The following is a 17532-nucleotide window of genomic DNA, read 5'->3' as shown; positions in this document are numbered from 1 at the left end:
CTTTTTTTTCTCTTTTTTTATTTTATTTTATTATTATTATTTTGTCCTCAGTTTTCAGAACACTTTAATGCTTAACCAACAAATAAACAGATAAAAAAGTAAAATGTCTACAATTAGCACATTTAATTTTCAAAAAATGTTGGATAACAGGGAAGAAAAATTCGAAAGATGGAAAAAAAAGGGTGAGTAAAGTAAAAGAAATTGAAAGAAAGATATTTTTCATCCTTAGTGTTTACTAGGAAAAGTGAAAAATAAAAAGAAAAAAATAATTAATATTTTTTAAATTTAGAAAGAAAGAGAGATCGGAAGATGCAAGAGTACTAATTTTTTAATTAAAACAAAAAAAATAAAAGGAATTAAATTTTTTATGAACTAGAAAATGCATCTAAATCTTAAAGTCCAAATACTATAACAAATTCTTTAGATGCAAAAATAAAAGTGCAGCTAAAATAGGGTTATTAAAACCCATTAATGTTGTAGCGAAATTTTATAATTACATGAGCTCATTTGTTTCAAAATCATCCATGAGAAGTTTATGCTAATTGCATAGATCTTGACATTAGACTTAATAATAAAGGTAACACACGTTTTGTCTAAGCAAGTAAGTATTTGAGATCATAAATATTTCAAAAAAAAATTTGATAGATTGATACATGTAAATACAATTATTGATCTAGAAAATTTTTTCAAGTATGAGCAAAGTATCCCCGATCTTTACTTTTGATTAAATTTTAAAATCTAAATCCATTGAATAATATATATTTCATTTGATGGTTCAAAAAATAATTGATATGATATTTTCTTACAAATGCTTGCAGTATAATTATTTGAAGTGGCTTAATTAATTTTACTCGAGTTTTCTTGGAAAGTCATGCACTCTGTACGCGTTTTAATATTTTCAAAATCATGCAGCTACTTGTTTGACAAGTAATATCGTCGGGAAGATCGCACAAGAGAAATTCGCACATCTTAAAATCACATGTCACCAACAACTCCTTGAATAATGATTAAATGAAGAAGAAACAGTTGTCTCCATTATTAAATTCACACTAGCTTGAACATTTTTTGTACGGATAGTCAGCTAAAGAAAGTTTTTTTTTTTTGACCAGTAACTAAGGAAAGTTCACACCGACGATTTTCTATCCTTTTAATTACAGTGTAAAGCAATCTTCACTTATGAAATTAAGAGTCAAAGGTGATTAGACAAAATGATAACGTAGAGAAATTAACTTTGAAGAAACCGACACAACACCGTTCAGGGCAACAACATTTCTTATTTTCATATATGAAAAACAACGACTTCTCAGACTTTTGCTTATTGGCTAACCCAATTTTCAAACAACGGGAAACTTAATTTAAATATGCTCGATAGTCTTCAAACACTGGGAAATTTTCTAAGTATGCAAGCACTGCTCCCTCCCTGTACTGTTATAAATAAAGGCACTCTTAAGAACTCATATACGCACAAAACCAACTTCATAAATGAAACCTCCTTACATCACAATGTTTTCGATTCTTGTTCTTGTTCTCTTATCATTGTCAGGGACAACTTCAGCTCAAAACCATGAGGATTTCCTTCATTGTCTTTCCTCTCATCATTCCGATGACTCTTCTTCCATTTCTAAAGTTATTTATACACGAAATAATTCATCATATTCCTCCATTTTGGAGTCTTCTATTCGAAATCTTAGATTCTCTGAACCAGCTACCCCTAAACCTTTAGTCATTGTGACACCATTGCATGCTTCCCATATTCAAACTACAATATATTGCTCAAAAAAACACGAGCTTCAAATTAGAATTAGAAGTGGTGGTCATGATTTGGAAGGTCTTTCTTATGTTTCCAAAGTTCTATTTGTTATCCTTGATTTAGTTCATCTTCGAGCAGTTGATGTTAACATAGAAAGTAAAGTTGCATGGGTTCAATCTGGTGCAACTATTGGGGAACTATATTATGGAATTGCTAGAAAAAGTAAAACTCTAGCTTTTCCTGCTGGTAATTGTCACACTATGGGAGTTGGGGGGCACTTCAGCGGCGGAGGTTATGGTTTATTATTTCGAAAATATGGTCTTGCTATTGATAATATAATTGATGCTCAATTTATCGATGTTAATGGGAGAATTCTCAATAGAAAATCCATGGGAGAAGATTTGTTTTGGGCAATTAGAGGAGGTGGAGGAGGTAGCTTTGGAATTGTCCTCGCATGGAAAGTAAAGTTGGTTCATGTCTCAGAAACTGTAACGGTATTCGCAATCAACAAGACCTTGGAGCAAAATGCGATTAAACTTGTTCATCGCTGGCAATATGTTGCACCTAAGCTTCCTCATGACATATTCTCTATTGTTTCCCTAACAAAGGTGAACTCTAGTCAAGATGGGAAAAGGACAACTCTAGCTTTCTTTAGCTCCTTTTATCTTGGTGGGGTTGATGAGCTCATTGCATTGATGCAGGAGAGATTTCCTGAGCTTGGATTAAGAAAGGAAGATTGTACTGAAATGAGTTGGATTGAATCTGTTATCTACTTTGGCCAAATTCAAAATGGAACTGTGGATATTTTACTTGATAGGAGTTACAAGACTACTCTTGTTAGTCCTTCATTCAAAGCAAAATCTGATTATGTGAAGGAACCTATTCCTGAAATTGCATTCACAGGAATATTGTCAAAACTTTATGAGACAGAAGCAGAAGTTGCTGGTATCGGTTTTGTTGCTTATGGAGGAAAAATGGATGAGATTCCAGAGACTGCAACTCCATTCCCACATAGAGCTGGCAACTTATACAAGGTCATATATAATGTGGGTTGGAAAGAGGAAGACAACGTAAACTCTCAAAAGTACCTGAGTTGGATTAGAGATTTTTATAGCTACATGAGCTCATTTGTTTCAAAATCTCCACGAGAAGCTTATCTTAATTATAGAGATCTTGACATCGGACTTAATAACGAAGGTAATACAAGTTTTGTGCAAGCAAGTATTTGGGGTCGTAAATATTTCAAGGAAAACTTTGACAGGTTAGTACATGTGAAGACAATAATTGATCCCAAAAATTACTTCAAGCATGAACAAAGCATCCCTCCTCTTTTTCCTTGATTAACGAAAGCATGTCAATCGAGTAAGTTGACAATAAAAGTCTGTTAGACAATAAAACTTTGTTAAGAAAGTGATTTGGATGGAAAATTATATTAAATAATAGAAAGTTCAGTGAGTTTTTTTATTACTATTTTTTTGCCACGATGATTTGAATACATGACGTAATTATAAATTATAATTTATATACCATTAGTGGATGCATTATTTTGTAATTATACAATTTTATTATTACTTTGTATTTTATGAATTATTTTTTGTACTTTTATCTGAAGTTTTATATGATTGGTGTGGGCTTAACTCCAGGATATGTGTCAAGATTCTAAAGTTAAACCCAATAAAGTTAGGATATTTAAGAGATTTTTAGTTTGGTGGAACCGAAGTAGGGTACTGAAATTCTTATGGAATATCAGTTAAATTATATATGATGGATGATGGTTTTGCTTCAGCAATCAGCCAGTAAAAGTAGCAAAATTAACCATGTCAACCCTTCTGATCCGTTCCTTCCACCCACCTTCGATCCTCTCAATCCAAAGGGAGGACAAAACAAAATTCTTGAAAGAATCCAATCAAATGATTAATTATCATGTGTTGGCAGATATTTCTTTGTTTGAATTCTAGCATCCTATGCTTTTCTTTAGTTTTCTTGCAAGACAAAGTCAGCCTATATTTGTAAACATATACAAACAATGTGCTTATTCCATTAAAAAATATATATAGTTTCATCCTTAATTAGCACAGAATAAATTAAAAAATAAAGTTTAAGAGCGAAACACGAACAATATGGTTAATCAATGTGTGTTATTAAACCTCGTTTAAGGGGTCATTAATTATTTCTACACATCATTTTTTTTTTGTGAATCCCTTTTGGAAAAATATATATTATCATCACTAATAATATTCCTTCCTACACTGTACTAGAACTATTAATCAAAAAATTTAATTGAAGTGGCTTAATTAATGTACTTGAGTTTCTCCGGGAAGTCAAGTGCTTAGATCAGTCGTTTCTATGTTTCCAAAATCCAAGCACATTGCAACACGTGGCTACTTGTTTGGCAAGCAAATAGAGCTCGATAGGCAGCACGAGAGAACTTTCTACATCTTAAATTCAAATCTATCTTGTTCATAGTAAACAACTAGGCTTTAAAGGCCTTGCCTTAAACAGATTGGATTCTTGTTAGCTAGGACCAGATGCAATTAATTGAGTGCTTTCCTGGTGCATCCATTTAATTTCTTGCTAAACTTGTAAACGTTTAATCTCATCTGGATGACATTCTTTCGTAAAGAAGAAACAACCACATGTCCATTAAGAAATTGACACCGGCAGCTAGAATATTTGAAATAGACTTATCATTGCTTGAATATTTCTTTTTGTAAGAATAGTCAACTAAAGAAAGCTCACTCCCACTTATATTCTGGCCTTGTAATTTCGTGCAAAATGATAATGTTGACTAATTAATTTGAAATAAATGTAACGACACTGTTCAGGGAAAGAACATTTTCTTTTTTTCTGTATGGAAAACGACTTCTTGACCTTTGCTTTGCTGATTGGCTTTACCCTTAATGTTCAAACTTTCAAACAACGGGAAGCTTAATTTCAATATGCTCGATAGTCTTTAAACAATAGGAAAATTCTATGTATGCAATCATTGATCTCTGTACTACAATAAATAAGGGCACTCCTAACGAAGTCATACGCACAAAACCAACTTCAGATATGAGGTCTTGTTACTTTTCAATGTTTCCGATTCTTTTCCTTGTTCTCTTATCATTGTCATGGGCAATTTTAGCTCAAAGCCACCACAAATTCCTTCATTGTCTTTCTTCTTTTCATTCGGAGGACTCCTCTTCTATTTCTAAAGTCATTTATACACCATATAATTCATCATATTCTTTTATTTTGGAGTCTTCTATTCGAAATCTTAGATTCTCTGAACCAGATACTCCTAAACCTTTAGTCATAGTGACACCATTGCATACTTCCCACATTCAAATTACAATATATTGTTCAAGAAAACATGAGCTTCAAATTAGAATTCGTAGTGGTGGTCATGACTATGAAGGTCTTTCTTATACTTCCGAAGTTTCATTTGTTATTATTGATTTGGTTAATTTTCGAGCAATCGATGTTGATGTAGAAAATAAAGCGGCATGGGTTCAATCTGGTGCTACTCTCGGAGAACTATATTATGGAATTGCCGAAAGAAGTAGAACTCTTACCTTCCCTGCTGGTGTTTGTCACACTGTGGGAGTTGGGGGGTACTTCAGCGGCGGAGGTTATGGTTTATTATTTCGGAAATACGGTCTTGCTGTTGATAATATAATTGATGCTCAATTTATTGATACTAATGGGAGAATTCTCAATAGAAAATCCATGGGAGAAGATTTGTTTTGGGCAATTCGAGGAGGTGGAGGAGGTAGCTTTGGAATTGTCCTCGCATGGAAAGTAAAGTTGGTTCATGTTCCAACAACTGTTACAGTATTCACAGTGAGCAAGACCTTGGAACAGAATGCAACCAAACTTGTTCATCTCTGGCAATATGTTGCGCCCAAGCTTCCTCATGACACATTCTCTGCTATTTCCTTTAGAAAGGTGAACTCTAGTCAAGATAGGCAAAGGACAATTCTAGCTTCCTTTCAATCCTTGTATCTTGGTGGCGTTGATGAGCTCATTCCATTGATGCAAGAGAGATTTCCTGAACTTGGACTAAGGAAGGAAGATTGTACTGAAATGAGTTGGATTGAATCTATTCTCTACTTTGGCCAAATTCAAAATGGAACCATGGATATATTACTTGATAGGAGTTACAAGACTACTTTTGCTAGTCCTTCATTCAAAAGGAAATCTGACTATGTGAAGGAACCTATTCCTGAAACTGCATTTACAGGAATATGGTCAAAACTTTATGATGTAGACGCAAAATTTGTCAGAATAAGTTTTGTTGCTTATGGAGGAAAAATGGATGAGATTCCAGAAACTGCAACTCCATTCCCACATAGAGCTGGCAACTTGTACAAGATCATATATAATGTGGGTTGGGAAGAAGAAGACAACATAAAATCTCAAAAGTACTTGAGTTGGATTAGAAATTTTTATAGTTACATGAGCTCTTTTGTTTCAAAACATCCCCGAGAAGCTTATGTTAACTATAGAGATCTCGACATCGGACGTAATAACAAAGGTAAGACAAGTTTTGTGCAAGCAAGTATTTGGGGTCATAAGTATTTTAAGAAGAACTTTGATAGGTTGGTGCATGTGAAGATAATGATTGATCCAACGAATTTTTTTAAGCATGAACAAAGCATCCCTCCTTTTTTCTCTTGATTGAAAAAAAGAGGCCTTGAAAGTAACCTTGACAACAAAAATTTGTTAAAAAAATGATTTGGATGGAAAATTATGTTAAATAAATAAAAGCTGTGCGAGTTTCTTTCTTACTTTCTTTGCCACGATAAGCCTAATTAGTAAATTATGTACCATTTGAAGATGCATAATTTTGTAATCATACAATTTTACTATTACTTTGTTTTTTAAGGATTAATTTTTATATTTTTGGTTTAATGTTTATTCTCATGCAATAATTATATAATTGGTATGGGCTTTGTTATTTTAAGATACATGGCAAGATTCTAAAGTTAAAAGCAAATAATTGAGATGTTTAAGAGATATTTGGTTTGATTAGCTCATAGTGGGATCTTTAAGAAGCATTATTTCTTAACATTCCTTCGAGAATTGGGTTCTTCTCATTGAATCATGGAACATCTCTACCATTCAAAGTAGCAGCCTCTCCTACTAATTGAAAGACCCTTTCGAGAACTGAACGTTTACTCTATTCAAAGCTAGTCACACCTTACCCTCCCTCCCTTCATCCCCACTTAGTTTTTATTAAGCCAAAGACTTCATTAATGGTAAGAAGCCTAATTTTTACAAAGTAAGGCAAAGCCTAGTTAGTACATTCCTTCATGTAGTCAAATCTCTACCTTCGAACAACCTTTACAAGTCTTTCATGCATATCCCTTCCCCTCTTGCAATTGTCCCTATTGTTACGTAACACTTTTTTTTTTTTCTGAAAATTATGGGATTTTGTTGTTTCGAAAAAGAGTCCAGATTATCGAAGGAAGTCTTTAGCCATGTGTTAATTGGCAAACGACTTCACTTTGCATTACAAACTCTATTCTTAGGTCCAACTTGGGCTTCATCCCAATAAAAACGAATCCAACTTGGAGACTGGCCTTCTTCACTCAATTCCGCTAGCCAAAGGAGACGGGCCTTGAATAGAGAAAGGAAGTGTAGAGAAAGAAGAAAAAATGGAAAAAAAAAAATAAATTAAATGTGTTTTAAATAGTAGCAACAAAATGACATAGTTTTGCGCAAAAGAGAAAAGAGAAAAAATAAAATCCATGTGGTATTTTTTGTATAACACATCATTATCATGTCAATCTTATCTGACATGTCATCATTACGTCAACATTATTTAATATGTCAACTCCACGTTAGCAAAAAAAATAGTACAATTGGATTGCATAAGAGAGAAATTAATTAAATTGTATAAATTTTTAAAATTGAGAAATTAAATGAATCAATTTTTAGATAAAAGGGACTATATTAATAAAAATATTTGAGTATAGAGAGGTGGTGGTACTTTGATCATTTAATTTTGTAATAGTAATAACCTTCTAATTAAACACTAACACTACTTTGTTTATACATGTGATATTGAATTACAATTTATACAATACACAATAACTCTCTCTTGTCATATAAATTTTAAATTTTAACTGCTAATTAAATATTTGGACTAAGCAAAAACCCCGTTACCATAAGTTAACATTATCTTTTTTAATTTTTTGAAAATTTATATTGAGAAATTTACTTCTTTTGGCGATCCTTTTGTAAAAGAGTCATGAGAAAGCCATATAGTGTTTAACTTAATTAAATGAATATTGACAAAATTATAAGTATGTTTCTTTCTTTAATTATCTGTCTTAATAGCACTTAAAAGGCTAAGTTACTATGAAAAAAATAAAAGAAAATTACGCTAGAAAAAGAATCATTTAAAAAAGCAGAAAACACCCCTTGAACATCCACGGCGAGTACAAATGAAATACTTAAAGGTTTATCTATTTATCTGAGTGTTGGAAAGATGGAGGTTTAGAACAAGAAAATTAAAAGAGTTCAATATAACTTCAGATTTTAGAGATGGAGAATGCACTAACCCTGTGTTTACACTGCAAAGTTACATTGAGATGGCAGTCCACCTACGATAACAAGAAGAAGAAGAAGATTTTCTGCGGAACCCAATTCCTAAAAGCAACCAGGCATTGTTGTCTATCCTCTGCCCGCCCATCACCGCCAGCGCCGGATGGCTCTTCTTGCAAAAACCATACCACGCTTCTCGTTGAGACCTATCATCACCACCGGCGGCTCAAGGCCTTACTTGAAAGGCTGGAGAAGGACGACTCTTGCCCTTTGCAAATGCTTCGAGATGACGGAGATTGGACCAAGGACATCTTTTGGGTTGTCATTAGGTTCCTCAGGCATGCCTCCAGATCCAGTGAAATTCTCCAGGTGCCTTTCTTTGCTCTTTCTCTGTTTTCTAATGATGTAATCCTTAAAGTTCAGGTTTTTACTAAATTTGAACGTTAGGTTTTAAGGATGTAGTAATTTATTATGATCCTTTCTTTGAACTAAATGAAATGAAATTTCACTTTGATTGGCCTCTGAGAAATGGGATGGAAAAGGTTTGGGTTTTGAAAATGGGTGGGAATATACAGTGAAGACTGCAGAACATGGGATGTTTTCAGTTTCCAAGCTCCATGATCTTTTTTCATCATTGAATGAGCCCTTTAAAATTTTAATACTTATGCATTTGTGGGCAGGTTTTTCATATGTGGAAGAATTTAGAGAAATCAAGAATCAATGAATTGAACTATGAAAAGATTATAGGATTGTTAGGTGAACAGGGACGGGTGGGAGAAGCATCCCAGGCACTACGAGAAATGGAGGGATATGGTCTTAAACCTTCTTTGGAGGTTTACAATTCAATCATTCATGCTTATGCCAGGAATGGAAAGTTTGATGATGCTTTGTCTTTCCTCAATGAGATGAAAGAAATTGGTTTGGCACCGGAAACAGACACATATGATGGGCTACTTGAAGCATATGGAAATTATAAAATGTATGATGAAATTGGTACATGCTTGAAGACGATGGCATTGGACGGGTGCCAACCTGACCATTTTACCTATAACTTGCTTGTCCGTGAGTTTTCACGCGGTGGGTTGCTCCAAAGAATGGAACATGTTTATCAAATCCTTCTCTCAAAACAGATGAATTTGCAGTCTTCTTCTTTGGTTGCGATGCTTGAGGCTTATGCAAACTTTGGGATTCTAGATAAGATGGAGAAGGTTTATAGAAAGGTTGTGAATTCGATGACTTTAAAGGAGGATACAATTAGATTATTAGCCAGTGTTTATATCAAGAACTACATGTTTTCAAGACTAGATGATTTGGGTATTGACCTTGCTTCAAGAACTGGTAGAAATGATCTTGTTTGGTGTTTGCGCCTCCTTTCTCATGCCTGTCTTTTGAGCCGAAAAGGGATGGATTCTGTTATCCTGGAGATGTGTGAAGCAAAAGCTTCATGGAATGTAACAATCTCAAATATTATCTTGCTAGCTTGTATGAAGATGAAAGATTTCAAGCGCTTGAGAATTTTACTTTCTCAATTACCAAGCCATCAAGTAAGACCTGATATAATAACTATTGGAATTTTATTGGATGCTATCGAGATTGGATTTGATGGGGCTGACGCTTTAGAGACTTGGAGAAAAATGGACCTTCTTTACAGAGCTGTAGAAATGAACACTGATCCTCTGGTTCTCATTGCATTTGGAAAGGGGCATTTTCTTAGAGATTGTGAAGAGATATATACCTCCCTTGAACCTCAAGCCAGGAAAGAGAAAAGGTGGACATATCACCACCTTATCGATTTAGTAATTAAACACAAAGCAAAGCAGCAATAGCACAAGACAGTCCGTCGAAGTCTGGGTAAACTAACCTAAAATGCATACAGATTTCCAAATTGTCAATAGTTGTTGTACCTCGATGGAAGCATCACACTTTCTATAATGAAAACAGATAAATCTTCTCATTACTGACCAGAATTATGGACTATGACTAGCAACATCAAGGAAACCTAATCTGAGGAGTATTCTTCATGGGATAGCATCTATTTGTTTCTACATAACTACTGTTGCCATCTGTATCTTATGTAAAAGCAAACCTGCTGCCTTCATAATGAACAGATATGATTCAATGCCCTTGATCACATCGTTTACGTAGAAAAAATAGTTTGCATAAGTAGATATTGATCTCCATGCTTGTCAGCGTAGTCTATATCTCTCTCATTAATTCATCATCCATATCATGCTTAAGCTGTCCTTACTGGTATTTCAGGTATGCTTTAGTTACTTTTTCTATGTGCTTCTATGCTTTCTTTGAATCTTGTTGTATAAATTTCAAATAAGTTAGCTCTTGCTTTAGCCAGGCAGGTAGTAATCCTTGTTCCATTTTCATATTACTCAATTGACATCCTCTGACAGTTGTTCTTGTTACAAGTGAAAGGGAACACAACTAATCCACACCCTGCACACAGATTGTATGCTCTAGATTAATGTAAATTTCCTTTTTCTCACTGTTTCTGTCTAAAACCAGTTAAATCTAAACTTGAGGGCCGACAAGCATGTGACATCAGTATTAATCTCCACAGCACATTGCTGTTAGGAACAGTGATGCTTAAATTCCGTTAGTGGATTTGCTGAACAATTGTAGCAGTAGCATAGCATAGGCATTGGCATTATAGTGACATTGACCTTAACAAATGTAGCAACATTCTAAGATACAAGCCATTGTATTACGAAACATTAGTTCTGCACAATTACATTTAAAAGGAGAAACAAAATGATGTTTTTCTTTATATCCCGTGGACACTGTCATAAGAGGTAAATACAAGGATTAGGCATGATGTGCCTGTGATACGCGGAGGTGAGATACCAATTGTGTAGATCCTGGTAATCCTGTGGAGTTGAGTGCACTGGTGAGGCTACTTCACCAGAACAAACCACCTCAAGCCATAGACTCATTATTCTTCCCATGGTAAATTGTTTCCTACTCTTGAGTATCTAGTTCAAGTCCAACTGCAGTTCCTTGGCAAGCAAGCCAAGGTAATGACATTCACAGTTGCGGTAGGCCGTTGATGTACTGGAAAAGAGTTATTAGCGCAAAGATCCACCAATTTTATTTCTAAGCTATTTCAGTTGTTGAAGTTTAGTGAACTAGTAACTTGTAAATATAAGCAGAATTTTGATTTTCCTACGTTATACACACCAATGTTGAAGACAATACTACTTTTATATTTCCTTTTGCCATTTCTCTATGGTGCTTATCGTTCAAAAGCACTTAGCTATGTTAGCTATTAGTACCTCAGATAAGAGGCCCAAAAAATATTTACATCAAAGGAAGACTGTTAACTTTGTTAAAGCTCAGCTATTACCTTCTACTGTTGAAGTGCTGAAAAACATTTCTGTTTCTTCAAACAGTCTTTTGTTCCCAGAATTGGCGTCTGAAGATGATTGAGACATCATCAAGTGAATGAGATAGCCACAAACTTCTCCCAAATCATCTGATGAGGAGACAATCTTCTGAACATGCTTGTCCATGAGATGTTCTTCACTGTTGTTGTACATACGTTTTCTGCATGCCTGCAACATGAAACGAACGTAAACATGGTATCAGGTTGTCGGGTCTTGACCAGCTAAAGCAATATACATAAAACCTGGTATTGGACAGTGTAACAATTAATGTTCTTTATACTTTCCCAAAAACACATCTTTTTGTTTCATTGTTATCCTAGTATAGAGTGACACCAACAGTTGTGATGATCAAAAGAAAGGAGAACAGAAACTGTATATAATTAGTGTTACCTGGAGCGCATGATTAAGACTGGCTATGTGCTCTGCCTTCAAGAATCCAGAATTGAGGAGAGCTCGAAATAAAAGCACCATCTCAGGGCTGACGTCCTTTTTAAGGTTTTCAATTATAGAAGATACGGAAAGGTCATCAAACACAGTTCTCATCCACCCCGGAACCTTCTGAAGTTTTAGCAATGCAACAGTTACATGAACAGCTGGCTTGTGATAATTAATGAATGATGTTGATGCTAAGCATGGAACTGCCATAGCCATTACCATTTCCTCCACAATTAGCCTGTACCAATTACTTCTCGCAATTCCTGATTCCTGCATGTCCAGCTCTTCCCACCCCAAAATTATTGATAAGCAGAGGCAACAATTCATTGCCACCCTAATGTCATCATAAAATACCAGACCTTCTAAGACGGTCATTATGGACATTAGGTGACCCATGAAGCATTGTAACTCCTCATGTTTCCTTTTTTTCTGATATGATATTCCAGAAAAAAGCTCTAGCAGGCAAGATGAAGCAACAAGCTTGACCATTGGAGACCCGAAATGCATCAGCCTGCACAAATCGTGCCAGTGTATGTTGATTGTAGAAAGAGGTTGCATCACATTTGGTGAATTGAGGAAAGTTTGCCAGTCCAGAACCTCTGGTAGAACAGCACGTAAGCTGACAACAAACAAGTTAGTTTTCACAGCATGGATTTATACAGGATCATTATAACAAGGTGCTTACCATCTTAAAGAGAAGTAGTATAACAAAAGCAAAAATATTAGATTTTCCCCAGAGCTTGTTCCTTCATCATACTCGATTAGAGCAGGCCCCTTCCCAGAGACAGCCTGGACTGTGCTGTTGATTGTAGAGATCAAGGAAGCATTACAAACTATGCTTTTTGCAGCTTCAATGAGTACTTTGTTGGAAGAATGATGCAAAATCAGGGAGAGGATGCCCACTAACAGTAAACCTTCCTGATTCCAGCCATACTTTTTAACTGCAGGAATTAAGCTGTCTATCAACTACAAAGAATAAAAGACCCATTAATTTCCTGAAACTGTGAGTAGTCATATACAAGAAAACTTTTGACACAATACCTTTGTAGACAATGCAAGCCAAGATTCACCATCAGAAAGTTTTTCAGGGTGCACTGAACTTAAAATATTACATATCAGAAGTAAGATGGCCACAAGCAACTCTGAGGAAGAAGAATGACTTGAATTATAATAAACTACCGTTAGGATTGCGTTGCTGATCCCATGCAAGCATAGTTGGTCTGAGGCAGCTGGAAAGATGTTAATGACTGTTGCTATAAGATTTACTACTGCTACTATGTCATGCTTTTGGGCTCCTTCCTCAGAAAGCTGTACCAATAAACACATCAATAGTTTTGCAGCATAGTTATCTCCTGTCACAACCAACTCAGCAATTACTTGTACATCTATAATATGACTGTTATCCCCATGGATGATAATTTGGTTCCCATCTGAGCAATTTCTTCTGCAGAATTTTAGAAGTTGGTAAGATAATGGCTTGCAGATTTTCTCTTGTTGAAACAACCATATCACTGCCACTGGGTGAATCATTGCAGAAGGCAAATCACATTCACTTTCAGTCAGTATATGGAACAAGATCCTCTCAGCTTCTGGGCTGTGAGAGACTTCGTAGTTCACCTTTTTAAGACCTCTACATAGGCCATAAAGATTCAACACTTGCATCATTGTCAATGAATCAATGCCCCCAGAGAAGATATCTCCACTGTTAACAAGAATATATTGCTCCAGAGAAGCTAAAATCGACCGCTCATCTGCAAGCCTGTGGAAGATAGTGAGAACAGTAGGAAATGTAGGTAAAATACAAATGTTAGTACTCCAATATGACTGAGATGAAGAAACCAGGCTGCTCATTTACCAGTCATCATGTAGGCAACTGACATGTAGAAGCAGCAAAATTGCAGCTTGACAAGAAGACAAATCTAAATCATGGGAGTTCTTCTGCCCAAGCAGAAATAGCAAGTCAATAGGATCAGTTGGAAGAAATAAAGCAGCATTTCTAACAGGTTGTCCGGCTTGATTTCCCAACAGAATATCCACAAGGGAACTGAGCATTAGATATACTCTCCACTTCATCTTTTCGGTAGGAAATAATCCTAGACACCCGAATGACAAACTGAACCAAGAGGATGAAAGTAGGACTTTGGCAAGTTCTGTTGCTTCGATGTCAGGATTCTGAAGCAGTATAAAATGGAATGTTTCTAATACACCCAGGACAGTGTCCTCATCAATTTCATTAATAGCCATGGCAAACCAAGGTAATATATGTGATGTACATATGTCCACAGTACAATTTCGCAGTTCTAAGTTGCTAGACTCGTTTGCAGTGAACTCTTCATTAGTGTATGAATATGCTTCTTTAAGAAGGTATAAAGAATGCAAGAGTTGACCTGGATCTTTCTCAAGACTAGTTAAAACAGCATGTTTCAATGATTCTTGAAGTAATGCTGCCAGATTTGAAGCGCCTTGAGAAGATGGGATTCTCAAAAGAACAACAAAGATAGAACAAACCAATAGGAATGTCTCTGGGTTCATGCCAATTTCTCCACCTCTATGCCTTTCAAGCATCCTTGACAAAATAAGAGCTAATTCTTCAATGTTAGAGGTTGATGCTATTCCAGGGCAATCAGAGACACAGTTCTTTATGAGCTTTAGTGTGTGAGGTTGAGCAGGGTGGAAAGGAACTTCGGCCACAAAACGGAGCACTGGAATCAGAGTTGGAAAACCAATAACAAGCCTTTGTCTGAAGGCCTGCTCAGTACTTGGAAAGAGATTTAGAACATTAAGACAAGAGTAGACCACTGGATCCTTACATTCTGTTCAACACAAATAGAAGTTCGTTACTGCAAAAGTCTCTCAGCATGATATACTTATCATACATATGAACATAAATATGCATGCACATGTGTATGTCTGTACAAACATAAGCACCATCCACACATAATAAATGCCTGTATAATTTCATGATGAGCACTCATTAACTAAGTTAATAGATAATATTAGAGTTTGAAAAAAACAAGAAAATGAAAAACTGCTGTCATAATGATTTTCCTGACAAGAATTAGATCATAGAAATTTTTAGGTGATTTAAAACAGAATGTTACAAGAAGCTTCAAAAACTAAAACTACTGATCTTAATTTGTATGGAGGTGCTTATGAAAGCAGCATTTTGTTCTGACTCACTGAGGAAAGTTGAATATCTTTCACCTATTTAGATTTAGTTAACTTGCCTGACAATCTTAATATCTCAAACAAATAATCCACAATATTTTCTTCTACCAAAATCTGAATCTGTTTGGCGGAAGCATCTCCACATGACAAGTAGTGGAAAATCAGGAGCAGTGTGCTGATTTGCACTTGGCTGTCTGACGAAAGCAGTGGGCCTTTGATGGCCTCAGCAAACAACAAGCTCAATGGGGGTTCATCTAGTCCATCTTCTGTTGTTTGAATGAAGTTGTCTGCTTCATCGGATCTCATACTGCTTATTTCATTACCATGTCCATTTCCAAACAATCCATTTTGTGCTAAGAGCATTAAAAAAGCTACAAAAGTAAGATTGCAAATTGTTAGTTTGAGAGGATATATTATGATGATGATCATGATGAAGTGCAGCTGCTTGGATGAAAACGGCCTTACTTGACAGTGTGAGCGCTCAGTACATGTGGTCACGCACACACCCAGTACTTTTTTTATGAAGACCTTAATGGAAACCATGATACGCACAACGAAACAATAAACTAGACTGGAGGCAATCACCATTGAATTATGTCAACTAGATTTACATAAAAGACTTGCCTACCATGGAGTGTGACAAAATTTATACTTTCATGTTGCTTCCTGTGGCCTAAGCTTCGGGCAAAAAATATCAGTTTCTCTTGACATGAAATTTTGAAAAAATTAAATGAATCAGTAAACAAAAGTAGATTACAAACCTACACCATTCAATCGTACATCATCTCTTTGGGTTTTCAGAATTGCTTCCATTGACAGACGCAACAGGCTAGGACAAAAAGCCTGAAGAACATCTGCTCCTACACAATCTTTAGATGTATATACATGGAGGGATAGTTTGTACAGAACAAAAAGAATCTCTCCTCGGATTTCATCACTGTAGTAGGAAACCACCATGTAAAGAACCACTATCCAGATTAGAAACATAAAACTGTCATATCTAGTCTGCTTTCTTTGTTACCTTGGCAATTGAAGACCTGCTACCAAATTGGATACTAGAGCGACTTTGTCTCTGATGTGCATGCAGGGTTCAGTTGCTCGACAGTTCAAGAGAACCCCTAAGCAGTGAAGCTGGAATTTAGATAAGCAGACATGGCGATAGATCAGTTGTCCGAATTTTTTTGAGAATATTACTTAAGGGGAAAAAAATTTCTAGCTATTCTTGCTTAGGCTTCATTTAACTTATCAGTCGAACAGAGCGACAACAGAAACAACCACCAAAATGTACACTTACCATATAAAGCTGCCTCCGGCTCCACGCCAACTCGCCAGAAGATAGTTTTTCGGCCACTTGCGCGACGAAATCGGTAGTCACAGAGGCATTAGCAGAAGCGCAAAGGGCGGTGATTATATCGATGAGTTGTTGAGCGATGGGATCGTCGTCGAAGGAAGAGAGGGCGTGGAGGAGAGGGGAGATAAGGAAGTGGGGATGGAAGGAGAGGAGGGAGTTGAGAAAAAGAGGTTGGGATAGAGCGTGGGAGAGTTGGGAGAGAGCGTAGGAGACGTGGAGAGTAGGAGAGGATTGGTTGGAGATGAGGTTGGAGAAGCAGAGGAGGCAGATTGAGCCGCCTTGTTGAGTCCGGAGACAGAGCGTGGTTCTGTGGCCTTGCGAACATTGGATTGCCGCTGGTTCTTGATCCACAAAGAATGAGACGTCTGGTTCTTGTGAATCTTCCAACATCATTGCGCAGAGAGGAAGAGAGCAGCTGATTTTGAATTTGAGCGGGAATGGGGAATTTTTTTCATATTTATATATATATATATATATATATATTCTTAAATTCTTTTTCTTTTTATTGTTTTCCTCTTATTTTGGGCGCTAGCATAAATGTAGCCATGCCATGTCAATGCGCAAAAAAGAACAATTTTTCTTTTCCTTATATCTTGAATTTAAAAAAAGAATTCAAAATTAAGAAACTTTAAAAGAAAATTTTGTCAGGCAAATTGCGAACAAATGATTGAGTAATTTGAATTTAAGAGAGGCTTTTCAATGATATGATTCCGCTAATAATTATAAAGGATCTGGTTAAGAAATACGTAAATTAATTAGTGATCACACGCCATTCAAGAATTAATCACATCTAAAAGTCCTTGTGTTCATCGCAGCAAAAACAGGGCTGCGGCTTTTCAATCGTCATTGGCTTTTGTCTTCGATTTCTTCGTTTTCCTTCTACTTGACGGATGCCTCGT

General features: G+C 35.8%; 2 protein-coding genes and 2 pseudogenes across 4 annotated transcripts; 3 read left to right on the top strand and 1 right to left on the bottom strand.

Annotated features, from left to right (window-relative positions):
• Positions 1-1474: 1474 nt before the first annotated feature.
• Positions 1475-3222, top strand: LOC110421701 (tetrahydroberberine oxidase pseudogene; annotated as a pseudogene).
• A 1582-nt stretch (positions 3223-4804) lies between these two features.
• Positions 4805-6505, top strand: LOC110421880 (tetrahydroberberine oxidase pseudogene; annotated as a pseudogene).
• Positions 6506-8180: 1675 nt separating this feature from the next.
• On the top strand, positions 8181-10821 carry LOC110422070 (Pentatricopeptide repeat (PPR) superfamily protein). The gene is made up of 2 exons (XM_021435841.2): positions 8181-8653; positions 8965-10821. The coding sequence occupies exons 1-2, from the start codon at positions 8285-8287 to the stop codon at positions 10108-10110; spliced, it is 1515 nt and encodes a 504-aa protein (XP_021291516.1). The 5' UTR covers positions 8181-8284; the 3' UTR covers positions 10111-10821.
• An 11-nt stretch (positions 10822-10832) lies between these two features.
• PRD1 (putative recombination initiation defect 1) lies at positions 10833-17042 on the bottom strand. Of its 3 annotated transcripts, XM_021435839.2 has the most exons (10): positions 16577-17042; positions 16304-16413; positions 16044-16219; positions 15342-15653; positions 13970-14927; positions 13156-13873; positions 12800-13080; positions 12070-12733; positions 11640-11847; positions 10834-11347 (listed from the first exon to the last, which is right to left on the bottom strand). In XM_021435839.2, exons 1-10 carry the CDS (start codon positions 17024-17026, stop codon positions 11274-11276), a joined length of 3951 nt encoding a protein of 1316 aa, XP_021291514.2. In that variant the 5' UTR covers positions 17027-17042; the 3' UTR covers positions 10834-11273. The 3 variants fall into 3 exon arrangements, with proteins under 3 accessions (XP_089640669.1, XP_021291514.2, XP_021291515.2); XM_089784543.1 differs by having other exon boundaries at positions 10833-11847; XM_021435840.2 differs by lacking the exons at positions 16044-16219; positions 16304-16413; positions 16577-17042 and having other exon boundaries at positions 10836-11347; positions 15342-16029.
• Between the last annotated feature and the right edge of the window lie 490 nt (positions 17043-17532).

Source organism: Theobroma umbraticum, unplaced genomic scaffold (genome assembly GCF_002168275.2).
Source record: "Theobroma umbraticum cultivar Fairchild unplaced genomic scaffold, ASM216827v3 scaffold_130.0, whole genome shotgun sequence".
In the NCBI taxonomy this organism is placed as follows: Eukaryota; Viridiplantae; Streptophyta; class Magnoliopsida; order Malvales; family Malvaceae; genus Theobroma; species Theobroma umbraticum.
This window is presented reverse-complemented; position numbering and strand designations above follow the sequence as displayed.

What these genes read in the sequence shown, in the direction of transcription:
- PRD1 (XM_021435839.2), bottom strand. Translation starts at nt 17,026, where the DNA reads ATGATGTTGGAAGATTCACAAGAACCAGACGTCTCATTCTTTGTGGAT. An exon ending in TACTACTTCTCTTTAAGATG is followed by an intron (nt 12,734 to 12,799) that starts GTAAGCACCTTG and finishes GTTTGTTGTCAG; the next exon opens with CTTACGTGCTGTTCTACCAG. An exon ending in GTCTTAATCATGCGCTCCAG is followed by an intron (nt 11,848 to 12,069) that starts GTAACACTAATT and finishes TTCATGTTGCAG; the next exon opens with GCATGCAGAAAACGTATGTA.
- LOC110422070 (XM_021435841.2), top strand. Translation starts at nt 8,285, where the DNA reads ATGGAGAATGCACTAACCCTGTGTTTACACTGCAAAGTTACATTGAGA. An exon ending in GATCCAGTGAAATTCTCCAG is followed by an intron (nt 8,654 to 8,964) that starts GTGCCTTTCTTT and finishes ATTTGTGGGCAG; the next exon opens with GTTTTTCATATGTGGAAGAA.